The sequence below is a fragment of the Manis javanica genome, chromosome 4 (assembly GCF_040802235.1).
Source record: "Manis javanica isolate MJ-LG chromosome 4, MJ_LKY, whole genome shotgun sequence".
In the NCBI taxonomy this organism is placed as follows: domain Eukaryota; kingdom Metazoa; phylum Chordata; class Mammalia; order Pholidota; family Manidae; genus Manis; species Manis javanica.
The window spans coordinates 143525596-143540332 of record NC_133159.1 but is presented as its reverse complement, the minus strand read 5'-3'; the positions used below and the strand labels follow the sequence as shown (position 1 = coordinate 143540332).

The 14737-nt window shown below is 54.3% G+C and overlaps 2 protein-coding genes across 2 annotated transcripts; one reads left to right on the top strand and one right to left on the bottom strand.

Annotated features, from left to right (window-relative positions):
* Window positions 1-200: 200 nt before the first annotated feature.
* Window positions 201-3430, bottom strand: C4H17orf50 (chromosome 4 C17orf50 homolog). The gene is made up of 4 exons (XM_017676892.3): window positions 3313-3430; window positions 993-1338; window positions 728-891; window positions 201-332 (listed from the first exon to the last, which is right to left on the bottom strand). Exons 1-4 carry the CDS (start codon window positions 3323-3325, stop codon window positions 298-300), a joined length of 558 nt encoding a protein of 185 aa, XP_017532381.3. The 5' UTR covers window positions 3326-3430; the 3' UTR covers window positions 201-297.
* Window positions 3431-4450: 1020 nt separating this feature from the next.
* Window positions 4451-14675, top strand: GAS2L2 (growth arrest specific 2 like 2). The gene is made up of 6 exons (XM_017676890.3): window positions 4451-7078; window positions 8492-8733; window positions 9625-9732; window positions 10794-10890; window positions 11479-11713; window positions 12309-14675. The coding sequence occupies exons 1-6, from the start codon at window positions 6694-6696 to the stop codon at window positions 13864-13866; spliced, it is 2625 nt and encodes an 874-aa protein (XP_017532379.3). The 5' UTR covers window positions 4451-6693; the 3' UTR covers window positions 13867-14675.
* Window positions 14676-14737: the final 62 nt, after the last annotated feature.

Sequence of the window (14737 nt, the reverse complement as noted above, 5' to 3'; positions counted from 1 at the left end):
CCTGGCCCTGGGCCTTCATGTTCTCTGAGCAGTGAGGAGAATGGCCATTCACTACCCCTGGATGCAAGTGCTTTGCTCCGTCCTAACCTGGGGGAAGTGGAACAAGGAGCCTCTCGGCCTGCCCTTTTCCCTCTGGCTTGAACTCTGGAGAAGGGGAAGGTGTGAGAGGGTCGATCTTCCCCCCTTCTGCGGAGCAACCCCAACTTCAAGGCACTGACACTTGGATCAGAGGCTTTATTGAATGATTTGAGGGGAAGGGGCGGTTTTCTCAGGAAGCGTCCCCTGGGGTTCTTTTCTCTAGGCGTTGTTTCTGCCCACCTGGCCAGAAGTATCTGAAAGACCCAAGGGATGAATGTGAGGCTGTGTCAGGGGTCACAAGTCAGGTGGGCAGCAGGCACTGGGCGCTGCTCTGACGTGAGCCCTCGGGAGGCACTCTGGAGGAATGTAGCTCCAGGCGATGTTGGGTTCTGCATTGGCTGGGCTATGGATTACAGGTGGGAACGCCTCATCCACCGTGGGCACTCTTGCCTGCTTGGAGGGGAGAACTACGGAAGGGCGACTCTGGGAAGGGGCAGTTCTGTGAGATGTGCTGGAGAGCTCTCCGCGTCAGGGGAGAGGAGTTTTAGGGGAGGTCAGGATCAAGCGAGGATGGAGGGCCCAAACGCTGGAAGTGGGGACACTCAGGGGTCCCGGGCAGGCCCTGCTCTACCCGAAGTCCCCTTCTCACCCAAATCTGGGTGCTCCAGAATGCAGTGCGCCACGTAGGCCCGGTGGCTGTGCAGGTTCTTGCATTTCTTGCAGAAAAGGATCTCGCAGCGCGCACAGCCCCTGCCGCGCTGCGGCCGGCGCCGCGTCTCCAACACGCAAGTCTCCTCCGGGAGGCTCCGCTTCCTGTGGGCGGGGACCAGGGCGATCAGTGCACCCCGGGGTCTCCTCCAGCCTGGAGCGGCAGCACCCGCGCATCCTGCCGGGACCTGGGGACGCGCCCTCACCTGTCGGCGAGAGCCGCCAGGCCGCCGAGCAGCACGAGGGGACTGAGCCAAGCCCAGAAGCCGCTGTCCGCGCGCCGTAGCAGCGCCACCTGCTGGGTGCTGGACTCTTGGCGCAGCGGGCCGTGAGACACCGAGCCCCGCGCGCCGCGCGCCGCCTCGCGCTCCGACTCGCCCTCCGAATCGCGCTCCGAATCGCGCTCCGACTCCCGCTCCGACTCGCGCCCTGCGGTGCTCTCCTCCTGCGGCCTCTCGTCTTCCTCCTCCGTCCCTTCCTCCACCTCCTCTGCCTCCACCTCCCCGGCCCCGGGCTCCTCCAGTTCCTTCTTCCACAAGGGGGTCTTCACGCCTGCGGGGGTGGAGAGGCCGGAGGGGATTAGTGCAGGCCCACTGTCCGCAGTGAAGAGCCCGGGTACCCTGAGTGTGCCTACAACCCGACTCCCCAAAAGGCAGGTGCTGGAAGGACGGTGCGTACGAATTATACCGGGCCAGCAGGAGTCCAAGAGTGGTTACAGAGTGTACAAAATTTCTGCGCGCGGGAGGGCCTGCCTGGCTGTCCCCGATTTCCCAGGTTTCTGTACTTCCTAGGTGAGGATTAGGGGCAAGTCCTGTCGCTTCTGCCAAGTTCAGTCTCCCCACCTGTAAAATGGGAAGAAGTAGTGCCTATCTCAAGGGTTATAGTGAGGCAGGTATCAGACCACATCTGAGTAAAGCGCCCAGCCCAGGGCTTCTCGCGAGAGAAGCAATCAACAGGAAGTAGCAAACAGCTTTGCACACCTGGAGGATATGATAGCACACGCCACCTTCCTGCTAAGTGACCCAAGGGTGGGTACTGATCTCTGTGTAGGCTGTCAATAACTATTAAGGGCGCTGATTGGAACTTTAGTAGGTAGCTGTTTATACTTTGTTTTCTGCAAGCGATTTCCTTCTTCAATACCGTCCTTGCCTTACAGAAACCCAGCATCACCTGTGGCCTGGTGGGCAGGCAGGTGGGCAAAACAATCAGAGAAAGTGCCCCTTATGGGCAGACTAAATAGAAAATGCCCCGCTCAGTCCCCCTGTCCCCCAATGGGCAGACCAATTAGGAAAAGGTGTCTCTTCCTCCTTCCAAGCTTGACCCCAATTGCCAGCTAGAGTTAAGCCACCACTGTCCTCTCCTGCGAATGCCTTTGTTCAGGACACAAACTCCACAGTTCCAAGCAGTAGTCCTGGCAGGCAGGAAGTTCCTGGGCTAAGGAAAGTAACTTGGCCTTGACCGGGAGGTGTCTACCACTCATTCAGCAAACACTCACACAGCACCACATGTGCTCTGCTGTCTGCTGGATCTGAGGAGCTGGACTTGTAACCAAAAGAAGGGGGAGGAGGGCAGGGAAAACACAACTCCTGAAGTTTGCCCCGGAAAAGCAAAAAAAATTTCTACAGATCCTTACCCATCCTGTTTACAGAGGCTGGGGGCAAAGGGGAATAATAAAATTAATGATCTAGCCTACATGTATTGAGCACCAACTGCATACAATCACCATGCTGAACTCTTCAGACACCGTGCCCCTTCATCTTCACAATGCTTTCAGGTTACAGAGGGGCCTCTGAATTTCATCCAAGACTTTTTGAAATCTTTCGAGAAAAGTTATTTCAAAGATTCTGCCAGTTCTTGGTATTGCTAAAGGTAGAGAACCAGGGTCTCCTGCTCTTCCATTTTTTTATAAATTAAGGTATCATGGATATACAATCTTATGAAGGATTCACATGAGCAACACTGTGGTCTCAACATCACCCATACCATCAAATCCCCCCACACCCCCACACCCTTGCAGTCACTATCTATCATCCTGCTCTTTCATTTAGGAAAACACATTAAGGAGCCTTCTGGTTGTGAAAGGCCAGAACTAGTACACAGCCAGAAAGGGGTGCTGGGAACATTTGGGGAGGAGGGGGAATAGGCAGCAAGGCTGGAAAGGAAGGTTGGGACTTTGGGTGCCAGGCTGTAGAATTTGGACTTTATCCTTCAGCAGTGGGGAGCCACTAAATGTTCTGATGGAGGGACATGCTCAGAGGATGTTCACTCTGATAGGACAGGAGAAGACCCACTTTGGAGCCATTACAGTCCTTCCAGGCCAAGAAGACAAAGGTCTGAACAGCAGCACTTGAAGATGAAGGGGCAGACATCAAGAAGTTCAGGAAAGAAAGAAGAGAGAGCTTGGATGGGTAATTGAGAAAAGGCTGGACTTCTACTCTGGGGTTGTCATGGCAATGGGCTGGTTGTTCCACACAGGAGGCAAGAAGCCCTGTTCTCCAGCCCCACCCTGCCTCCAGATCCACTCACCAAGCTTATCCATTTTTCCCAAGGCTGTGCTGTCCTGTTTCCCTGGCCAGGGGTTGAGATGAGAGGGAGTTCCCAGAAACTGTAGAACTTGGTCTGGTCTTTAGGGCCCTCTGTTGCATCACAAGGGGGGTGGGGGTTAGAACCTCACCTGCCCATAAGGCTCCACCATGGAACAAAACTGCCTTTTCTAGAGCCTCCAAAAGCACTCAGAACCCAGGTTTCCCCTATCTTCCCTCTTGGGAAGGCATTAAAGGGGAATAGAGGATGGCTTTGGTGCTCAGCAGACTGGGTTCAAATCCAGTCTCTACCACATAAATATAAAAGCTACCTGATTTTCAGCACATTATCTCTGACCTTCAGTCTCTTCATCTGTATTTATCAGGGATAATAGTATAGTACAAGACTTTACCTGACCCACAGAAAGCACTCAAAGCATTGTGTCTTTTTATATCAGTTTTCTCTCCTTCCCTTTCTGTCCTGTCTCTATCATTCCTCATCCCTGCTCCCCACCCCACCTACTTCCAGCTCATTGCCTTAGCTCCAAGGGACAGAAAAAGTGGTGTCAAGTCCAGAAGGAAGCAGGAAGCAGGGCTCAGGCAAGAATCAGGTGTGACTACTCAATGGTGTATGTGTGTGTGTGTGTGTGTGTATGAGAGGCAGGCTCGGGGGAGTCAGTTGGAGAGAAATGGGGCTGGAGGAGAGAGTAAAATCATGGAACCTTGAGAAAACTCTTCCTGGTCTTACAGTGGAGTGTGCTGTCAGAGACAGGAGTGTGCAGAACGTCAAAGGATGCAAACCCAGCTCTGGAGAGCTTCAGTCTAATAGGGAAAAATAAGGTAGTCTCCATGCAAATCTGAGGGTGGAGGGGAATGGAATCTTCTCCTTCAGGCACCTCCCAGTTTGGTAGAGGTAAGTTGGAGGAATGTAGAACAAGAAGAATGAAGCTGTCTCCAGGAATCTCCTAGTCATATGAAGGCAACCCTGTCAAGAACTGTGAAGGGTCTGAAGTTTTAACTTTCTTGCAAGAGAGCAAGTTAACCGGCTGTAGTTTCATGAGTGCTGCAAAAAAAACAATGAGACTTCTGTGTCAGGGACAAAGGACTTTATTACTTATGGCACAGCACCATTAACATATTTGTGTCAGCTCCCCTTTCCCACTGTCCTGTAGGTGCCACTGGGATGGTGCCAGTTGAATAGAAGCACATGCAGTGGTTTGCATTACAAGAGAAACCCTGAGCTTAGGGCATCCAAATGTTTTATAATAGGTGATAAGCAAACCTGCTCTTTGCTCCAGGAAGAGACATGATCTCTTATCTTCCAAGGTTGTTCACTACATAAACATAAAAGTCAGTGCCTCTGCTTGCAAAACATGAGAAATGCAAGACCCCAGAAAATTCTCTCCCAACGAACCCATTCTCCTTACATTTACTGAGAGCTTGTAGCCACTGTAGCTCTTCATTGCAAAACTCTGAAGTTCATTCTGTCTAATTTGAAGAGAAAGAATAGTGGGAGCTCATAGAATGGCCCAAGACTTGACACTTGGGTGACATGGTGAAGTTGCAAGGAGAGAGAGAGCCCAAGGATCCTTATCTCCTGGTATTCATGCTTTTATGTAGTTCCACCACCACCATCACACAGACCCACATGGAAAAAGGCTAACCTGGGCAACTGATGGGATATTGTGGAAATGACGAAGAGTGGCTCTCAAGGATAGATAAAGCTAGCTAAATAAAACACACTGTGGCTTTTGTCTTCTCTCACTCTGAGGAAGGCCAACTGCCATGTCATAAAGACAATGCTTTGAAGAGATCCACAGGGTGAGAAAATGAGGACTTCTGCCAGCTTCAGTTTTCTTGTTTCCTCATGCATAACATGGGCACAATAATCATAGTCTTGATGCCTTTAGAAGGTCATTGAAAGAAAATTACCTTCTAAAAGGTAAAGAAAAGCCCTGTGTAATCTGTGAGCACATTTCTTCTCTGCCACATACCCCATCTCTCTTTGCTATTCCTGAAATACCAAGCATGCCCTGCCTGGAGCTTTTGCACTGGCTGTTCCCTCTGCCCAGGTCCCCTTCCCTGGTATGTGCAAGGCCTGCTTCCTCATTTCTCTTAGGTCTCTGCTCAAATATCACATATCAGGGAGACCTTCTCTTGATGACCTTATATAAAATTCTACACACACACCAATCTCCTTTATCCTTTATTTTTCTCCCTGGTATTTATCACCACCTGAGTTACTACAGATTTGTTTTCTGGCATCCATCATCTGCTAACATGTAAATAACCTCCATGAGGTCAAGGGCCTCATTTATAGCTATGTCCCCAGGCCTTTAGTAGTGCCTACCACCTAGTAGGTACTCAAGGAATATTTGTTGAGTGAAGACATTGCTGTGGCCATGGGTGAGGTGCTGTGATTGACAGCCTGCTCTACAGGAATCCTGTGGTTAGAGTGGGAGATGGAGCAGGTGCTCCAGAGAAAGTGGGGACCATGGTGCAGAGACAGGGAGGGCTGCCCTGAGAATGAGCAGGAGCTGGAGCCCACTTTCCTTTATTCCTGTGTGAGCTGATACTTTCCTTTATTCCTCACAACACCCCAAAGTGTAGACATTATTATTCCCATTTTATAGTTGAGGAAACTAAGGCACAGAGAGGCTAGGTAGCACATTAAGGCCCCAGAGGGACTTAGGGAAGAGTCCAGGGCTAAACTCAGGTATTTGGACTCCGTTGCTTGTCTGTTCCCTCCCCTCCTCCCCATCTGAAAGTGTTAACACCAAGGGGCTCCGAACCCTCTGGCCCTGCTCTTCTCCCCCACCAACCCCAGTCAGCTGAGTGAGAAAAGCCAGCCCCAGCCTCTCCGCCCTGCTCCATCAACTCCCAGGCAGGCTCTCCAGGGCAGTGCTTGCCTGCCAGGCGGGGTTAACAAGGAGTGTTTGTAGCAGCTGCTGTCTCCAAGGAGAGGAGGGGAAGCAGAGTGGAGAGGCTGAGAGCCAGGCTCTGCAGGTGGCAGGAGGGGGTGGGGGCAGCCAGCTGGACCAGCAGCCCTTGGGGGTAAAAGGAATGTCCTCATCTCCGTCTGTCCTGGGAGGTGGTGAACTCTGAGCTGACCAGGCAGCAGGAGAGTGAGGTTGCTGCAGGGCCACCAAGTAGGGAAAGTTCTGGCTGGGACTGAAGAATGTGGGGGGGCAGAAGCTGGGCCTAGCCTGGTGGTGGCAGCTGAAGCCTGTGGCAAGTAGCAGAACAGGAAGTCCTGGGCTCTCAGAGGGTAGGAGGGGAATCCCAGAGTCAGGAAGACCCAGCCAGGAGCCAGCAGGTGGCAGGAGTGAAGACTGAAGCAGCAGGAGAGGAGGCACCCACCTCCTCCCCTCCTGAGGGTCAAGCCATGTCCCAGCCTGGGGGACACAGGAGGAGGCCTAGGACCCTGAGGCCCCCGGGCAACAGCATCCGGCCCTTTAAGTCCAGTGAGCAGTACCTGGAAGCCATGAAGGAGGACCTGGCCAAGTGGCTTCGGGATCTCTATGGGTTGGACATTGATGCAGCCAACTTCCTGCAGGTGCTGGACACGGGCCTGGTGCTGTGCCAGCATGCCAATGCCATCACCGAGGCCGCCCTGGCATTCCTGGCTGAGGCACCTGCCCAGGCCCAAAGAACTCCCCTGCCCCGGGCCGGGGTTTCCTGCAATGGAGCTGCCCAGCCAGGCACCTTCCAGGCCCGAGACAATGTCTCCAACTTCATCCAGTGGTGTCGCAAAGAGATGGGCATCCAAGGTAACCCCCTGGACCCTCCCTCCCTAGACTCTTACTCGCCAGGCATCCATCTCTTCCCTGAGGCTTAGGCTGCATTGGGTTCAGGAGGGGGGGTCCTCCTCCCAGATTTGCCTTGGACCAGCTCATCCCTTCTCATGCCTCATTTCCTCCTCATAGAAAATCTTCAATAAGTAAATGTGTTGATTGAATGATTCAATTCATTCAACGGACATACATTGAGTACCCATCTCCTTGGTGTTGAGCACTGGCTGGGCACCAAGGACCCAGAGGACTGAGACCAGTGCCCAAGAAGTTCAGGGTCTAGGAAGAGAGGCAGATGAGGAGGTATGTAACTTACAGCCCAACCTGATAAAAGCTCAAAGGAAAGGTGCGTTATGTGCTGAGGAACTTGTGGGGGGATAGCTACATGATGAAGTGGCAAGTGGGGGGCCACCTGGAGAAAGGAGACTTGAGCTGAGTCTTGGGGAACAAATAGAAGTTTTGGAGGAAAAGGATTCTACGCAGGGGCAGCAGGAGCAACAGCACAGAAGGGCACTGTGTTTGGATGACTGGGAGACGCTGAGATGCGTGGGGGTGGGAGAGATCGGGAGGGGAGGCCAGTCCGGGTAGGGCTTGTGAGTTTGAGGAGAGAAGCCTGTCTGGATCCCTCATCTCCCTGGATTTGGACCCAGCCAGAGGAAACTGGATGTCCTGCCACCCTCCAGGCCAAAGGCAGTGGACAGAAGCAGTGGGCAGAGGCAGAGGGTCAGGCCTGGCTATGGGCTGAAGACAAGGGGGAGAGGCACAGGCCTGAAGGGATAATAAAAGCTAATGTTTAACCAAGCACTTACCATGGGCCAGATTTTGTCAGCAAACTTGACAACTATACTCACAACACTGAAATAGACTACATCCCCATTTTACAGAAGAGGAGACAGAGGCTCAGGGACTAGGCCAAGGTCACTTGGTGGTGGGAGAATCCAGACTCCAACCCTGGCAGTCATCTGGACAGCCTGTCCCTAGCCATGCCTGGCTGTACATGGACCGGGGGTTGAATTTTTGAGATGCCTGGTAGATTTTGGTGGGGAGAAGGGTGGGTGAGAAGCAGAACAAACTGCCTGTTGCTCCTGGACCCATCCTGGGGAGAATGGTAAGGTGGGGTAACCCCTCATGGTAGTCCACAGCTAGGCCTTTGGCTGTGTCATACCTTCCCACTCCCAAAGTCTCCTGTTAAATGAGCCATCTTTTCTGTGCTCAGTGACTGAGCAATTCTGCTCAGAATCCTCTCAGGGCCTGGCCTGGTTGGCACCAAGATCCTGAGACACTCCCCTGGCCTGCCACCAGCGTCCAGGGATGGCCCCAGGGCATTCCCTCCTCTCCCTTGCAGAGGTCAGCAGCGGGCTCAGCCTGCTTATCCCTCCCACCCCCTCATAGAGGTGCTGATGTTCGAGACAGAGGACTTGGTGCTGCGTAAGAACGTGAAGAACGTGGTGCTGTGCTTGCTGGAGCTGGGCCGCCGGGCCTGGCGCTTCGGCGTTGCAGCGCCCACCCTGGTGCAGCTGGAGGAGGAGATCGACGAGGAGCTGCGGCAGGAGCTCGCCCTGCCGCGGCCGGATCCCCTGCCCCCTGCGCCGCCCACGCGCCAGCCCTGCCACTTCCGCAACCTGGACCAGATGGTGAGGGGCTCTGGGCACGCCCTCCAGTCCCCACCTTCCCCTCCCCGTCCCACTCCTGCCCTCCCTGAGTAACCCCTACTTGAGCCCCCACCAGACCCTAATTCACTGTCTGACTTTGAGTAAGTCATGTTCCACTCTGAGCCTAATCACATAGTAGTAGCTAAGTCACTTATTACATGGTATTTATATTATATAGCGTGTGTATTTTATTACGTTTGTATTATATGTCCAGCACTTTGCACTGTTCTCATCCAGCCCCTGTGGCACACTTTTTGAGGACACAGACTCTGGCACTATGTCTGACACGTCCCCTCAAGCCTTAGTTCCACTGCTGCGCAGCTGTGTGACTTTGGGCACATTACTTAACCTCTCTGTGCCTGGGGAACCTTACCTGTGTGTGGCATGGGGCTGTAACAGTACCTACCTTCTATCATTGCTGAGTATTAAATGAGCCAGAACATATGAAGTGCTCTGAAGGGTCTGGCGTAGAGGGGCACTTCATGGCCTTAGCGCTCACAATGATTAACGCCACACCTACCATCCAGGAATTGAGCTGAGAGGTTTCTTAACTTGCCCACGGCCAGTGGTGCTGTGGAGGCAAAGCCTGTCAGACTCCAAGGTCCACCTCGTCATCATTAGGCTCCACGTTCCGTCAGCTGACCTACGAGGGCGCAGGACTGTAGGTGGCCACTCCACGGCTGGGCTCGGTTTCTCACTGCGTTGTGAGTTTTCTCCACCTGCTTCTCAGCCCCCAGCCCTGAGCTCAGCAGATGCCTCTGGGCTGGCTCTGGGGCAGGCAGGCCTCCCATTGGCCTTGATCCAGCATGGAGGCAGGGCGGGGCTTGGTGGCCGTGCAGAGGGAGAGCTGAGCCCATTGCCCCTTGCCCACAGGTTCAGAGCCTTGTGAGCCACTGCACATGCCCCATTCAGTTCTCCATGATCAAAGTGTCTGAGGGGAAGTACCGCGTGGGGGATTCCAACACCCTCATCTTCATCCGGGTAAGTCCTGGGATGGGGTTGGGGGCTTCCCAGTGTCAGCAGAGCAGGGTTTCCTTCCAGCAGATCCTGCCCAGGCCTGAGGGGAAGGACCAGTCACCATTCCCCCCAACTTACCACACCATGAGGCTATCTTTCTCTCCCTTGGAGAATTCCAGAAGATTCCTGGCAAAGTTGTCAATCCTATCCCCTCCTCCCAGAAGGGCAGCCAGAAACATGCCCCCGCCCAGCCCCATTTGCCCAGTGCAGAAGCGTATGAAGGGTACTCCCAATTTTCCTTTACCACCACTCCTCCAACAAGCTTGGTCAGAGCAAGGGGCCTGATGACCCAGCCACACAGACCCCATAGTCCACCCCTCACATGCCTGACTTAGTACACTCTGCAGAGTGACCAGTAGTACACGTCTGAAACGGGCCTCTCACTACCCTCCACTTGGCCACACTTTCTCAGGCAAAGTGCATGCCCGGAAGTATGACCAGCAGCTCAAGGGCATAGCCAAGCCCTTTCCTTCAGCACCGGTCACATCTGAGGGCAGAGCCAGTTCCCTGGGTCCTCAGCCAGACCCTGAGTCAGTAGCCCTGTGAAGTACATAGGGCAAGGGATGTGGCCCCACTTTTCAGCTCAGGAAATGGAAGCCTGGAGAGGACTATGTGACTGGCCTCAGAGTGGAGTGAGGTTGGGACTCCCATGGATTCTTTGACACACACTCCAGAGCATAGGCAGCACCCCATTTTTTATATAACCACGTGCAGGTGGAGTGAGGGAAGAAAGAGCTCTAGGGCCAGGCCTCACAATGCTTGTGTGATCCCTTGTCGAGTTGTGGGGCAACTTTCGGTTTATCAGCCTGGCCCCTCCACCACTTGACGTTTGTTATCTGGTGCCAGTCATGGAGACTCAGGCTGCAAAATAATCACACTTACAATTAATTATACACAAGGACTCTGTGTGTGTGTGTGTGTGTGTGTGTGTGTGTGTGTGTGTGTGTGTGTAGGAGTGTGTGCTGCAAACCCTCAGGCTGGCCAGGAAGGGGCCCTGCCCTCACCCTCACGCTTGTCCTCTGCAGATCCTCCGGAACCATGTGATGGTACGTGTTGGGGGAGGCTGGGACACGCTTGGCCATTATCTGGATAAACACGACCCCTGCCGATGTACATCCCTCTGTGAGTCCCCCCCTCTGTGGCTCTGGGTCGGGAGGCTGGAAGCAGAGGCAGGGGGTAGGACTGACCTACTGATCAGGGGGTTGGAGAACGCAAGAGCTTGTAAAAGGTACAAGTGTGATGCGCTCTCGGTACCGGGAAGAAGGCTGCGTGGCCATGGTGCAATGCCAGTTAGAGCCACAAGATGACACCAAACATACAGAGAATCAGCACTGGGTCCCGCACATCTTGGCAGAGCTTAGGTGTGGCTCTGATGACCACTGTGGTGGCACCAAGCATGACTAAAGAAGGAACCTTTAGTCCTCCCAAAATCTACAACAGCACCTCAAGTCACCCCAAATAAGCATGAAATCTAAGTAAAAGATGTGGACTTGTAATATAAACACAGCTTTACATAAATCCTCTGACCAGATTTTGTCACTTTATACCCCTTAAGGAAATTCTGGTGCTGGCACTGGTGCTGGCGCACTAGGTCGCACTGTCTGCAATATGGGATATGGGGCATGGGACAGCTGGGGGAGCTGGGGACAGTGGGCCCAATCACCAAGAATTTAACCCTTTTCTCCTCTCTCTGTGGGCCTATATTGGTAGCACACAAGACAGGCAGTTTCCTGAAGCCCCCTGCCCCACGGGTGCAGCATGAAGTGAGGGTGCAGGATGGACGCTTGCAGCCCCAGCCTATGATGACCGTCAGCCGCTCCCAGAGTCCACTGCCCCATGTGGACTGGAAGACATATACCTCTTCAGGCCGAAAGCTGAGGCCCCCCACCTCCTTCTCCCGTATGCCCCGCAGTGGGGCCCCCAGAGAGACAGCACCATTCCTGAGGTACAGGAGAGGAGGAGGGCAGGGCTGCTTTCCCCTTTGGAGTCCACCTTCTCAGAGGACACCCAAGATAAGGGAGCAGGTCTGCCAGGAGTGCCCCTCCTCAACAAGACCTCAGGTGTTCAGAACCAAAAACACACCCACTACCTTGGGATCATCTAGTTTCTTCATAAGCCATCCCATTTCACAGAGGAGGCTGAGGCCCATAAAGGGAACAGACTTACCCAGCATCCTTCCACCGTTTCACAGTAGAGCAGAAAGTAAGAGATACATATACATGCACACACACACACACACACACACACACACACACACACACACACACACGACTGGTAACCTGCAATTTGGGCATCTGAAGTAACCCTGGGTGCAGACCAGGATTCTTTCTATCTGCTCCACAGGGAATGAGGGAGAATAGACTTAAACACTATCAGCCCTAAGGAAGTCTGCTGGGCAGGCACAGAGGGAGAGGGAGCATCTGTTTCATTCAACATGAAGTTTGGCCCCTTTGGTGTTCTGGCTGGGGAAAGGCCATCTCTTCCCAGAGCCAGGGGACTGGACTAGATGACCCTGCCGGCCTTATGATTCTCCCTTGCAGGTGCCAGGAGAAGTCACTCACCCCATCTCAGAGGCAGCTGCCAGCTGGGGACAGCCCACCCCAGTGCCAATCCTTACCCACCCGCACGGGGCGAGACCCATGGCGCACCTCCTCAGGGAAGACGGAGGACAGAGACTCCCCTCAACTCCTCAGGGGAAGGACACCTACATCCTGGGTTCATGAGGAGACAGACAGCTGGGGAACTCATGCCAAGGTCCCCCTCCCCCAGAGACTCTGGGCCCCTGAAGCCACCATCAGAAGGACACAAGCAAGGGGACCATCTCCCCTGCCTCATTCTTCGGGTCCTGCCAAGCCTGTGGGCCTCAGGCCACCACCCAGGGGTGAGGCCAAGGGTGCTTCCTCCCAGCTCAAGGAGCCAGCATCTGCTTGCTCTCCATCCCTTGTTAAAGAACGCACCAAGATCCCAGTCTGGCCACCCCCTGCCCGCCCTCCCCCTCCAGGAAGAAGCTTCCCAGGTACTGCAAGTGGACGTCCCATAACAGAATTGGGGAGGAGCCCTGTCCCATTAAGTGCTGTCCCCGGGAACTTGGCTGGGTCCAGACATGGGGACTGCTCTGAGGAAGGGAGGCAAGGGGACCAGAAGCCGGACATCCAAGTGACAGCAGAGGCTGGAGAGTCCTGGGCCCTAGGCCCACAGGAGGGGGTGGGGAGGTGCACTGTCCTGCCCTTGGGTGGCATCAAGGAGCAAGCCATTGCCTCAAACCATAGCCTTGAGGAGGAGCTTCTAGACAACATGAAGCTACTGGAGGTGGGCGGTGCCCGACCCCAGGGCACAGGGTCTGGAGTCATTCTTTGCAGTGGAGTCTATGTCCCTAGCCTAGGTGGGCGGTGTCCCGAGCCTGGGGGTCCTTATGACAAAGTCATCCAAGAACTGGCTCAGGGCCCCCCACCCCTCCTTAAAGTGGACCCAGGAGCCTGGAAGGCAGCCTCTGCAGGTTCACCTAAGCTGTCTGTTACTGCAGGCCCAGAAAGCCCCAAAGAGAAACTGGGAGCCAGAGAGGGTGTGCCAAGGACAGGGGCGAGCCTGAGTGCCCCGGGCACTGGGACGAGGAAAGTCCCAACTGAAGGAGGGCAGGACTGCTCAACACCTGTGACTGCTCATCCAGAGGCCCCCACTCCTTCATCCTCAGACCCCAATTCTGACAAGGCCAAAGCATGTCCCAGTAAGAGCAAGAGAACACTCCGAAAGCCCCAGAGAGTCCCATCCATCTACAAGCTGAAGCTGAGGCCCAGGATCCGGCCCCGGAGAGACCACAGGCCTGAGAAGCAGCCTTCACGAATTCCCAGGCCTTTGGCCTACTGCGGCCTAGGTCCAGCCAGGGCACCTCCCAGGGGTAGGCTGGTGAGAGCAGGACTAGGCAGCAAGGGAGGGGAAGCAGCCCCGGTGGACAGAGCCTCAGCAGGGGAGGAGGAGGGAAAGGAGAGGCAAGAGCCAGCCGTCCCCCCGTTGGGTAGTAGCCCTCAGCCTTCAGAAAGCCCGGGGCCTCAGCAGCTTGAGCAAGCCCCAATCTCTCCTGAAGAGGAGTCCTGGGTCTGAGAAGGGGCCTTCTCATCTCTGAGCCTGTGGGTTTGGAGAGGAAGATTGAGAAAAAGGTGCCTGTGTATCTATTCATTGGACTCCCAGCTGCAGGAACAGAAGGGAAGGTCCCTCACCTCAATACAGGGTTTGGCTAGTGGGGTCAGAAGATAAATATAGATTGAATCTGCTTGTTTGAGCAAAGGGGCAACTGATCACTCTCACTCCAACTCCATGGATTGTGGGGCCATCCCCTATCTTATTGGCCTCCCCCAGAACTGCTCCCCGAACTCCTGGCCTCTGGCCATGCCTACCATCTCTACAACTCTTGTAAGTCATTAAACTCGTGGGTCTGCCTTTGAGCCCCTAGCTTCTCCAGTCCCTCACTCTAGGATTGCGGTGGTGCAGGAAAGTGTAGCTTCAAACACTTTCCAACTGGAAAGGGGATGAGGGAGGGGCAGCTAACCTTGCCAGGCAGCTGGGCTCTTGGGAGCTGCTACTGTGTCAGCACCAGGGACAGGGAAAAGGGCAGTCCCACCGCAGAAAACTTCAAAGCTTTGCCCTGGGGGTTAGAAACTGAGATCTGAGTCAAGAGGGATGGTTGAGTGTTCTTAACACTTCGACACCCATTAAGTTATGACCCAGGGGCTGCGGAGGCTCAGTCACAAATGGACAAAGATGCAGAAACAAAAACCGGGATTGAGTCCAGTTATGAAAGTTTTCCCGGGAGCAGCAAGGGAAGACTGTCGCTGATCAGTTCTCAGATGGATGGTTTTGATCCGTCCAAGGAAGGGGTCGGGAGTTAGGTGGAGAGGAGATGAGACCCAAGTTCTTCCCCTTAGTTCTCCCAGTTGACCTGGGCTTTGGGACTCAGGGCAACCTCACCTCTGAC

Coding starts and splice junctions, on each gene's coding strand:
- C4H17orf50 (XM_017676892.3), bottom strand. Junction 892..992: donor CTGGCGGCTCTCGCCGACAG/GTGAGGGCGCGT, acceptor CCCCGCCCACAG/GAAGCGGAGCCTCCCGGAGG. Junction 333..727: donor TCTGGAGCACCCAGATTTGG/GTGAGAAGGGGA, acceptor TGGGTCTTTCAG/ATACTTCTGGCCAGGTGGGC.
- GAS2L2 (XM_017676890.3), top strand. CDS start 6,694: ATGTCCCAGCCTGGGGGACACAGGAGGAGGCCTAGGACCCTGAGGCCC. Junction 9,733..10,793: donor ACACCCTCATCTTCATCCGG/GTAAGTCCTGGG, acceptor TGTCCTCTGCAG/ATCCTCCGGAACCATGTGAT. Junction 11,714..12,308: donor GAGACAGCACCATTCCTGAG/GTACAGGAGAGG, acceptor TCTCCCTTGCAG/GTGCCAGGAGAAGTCACTCA.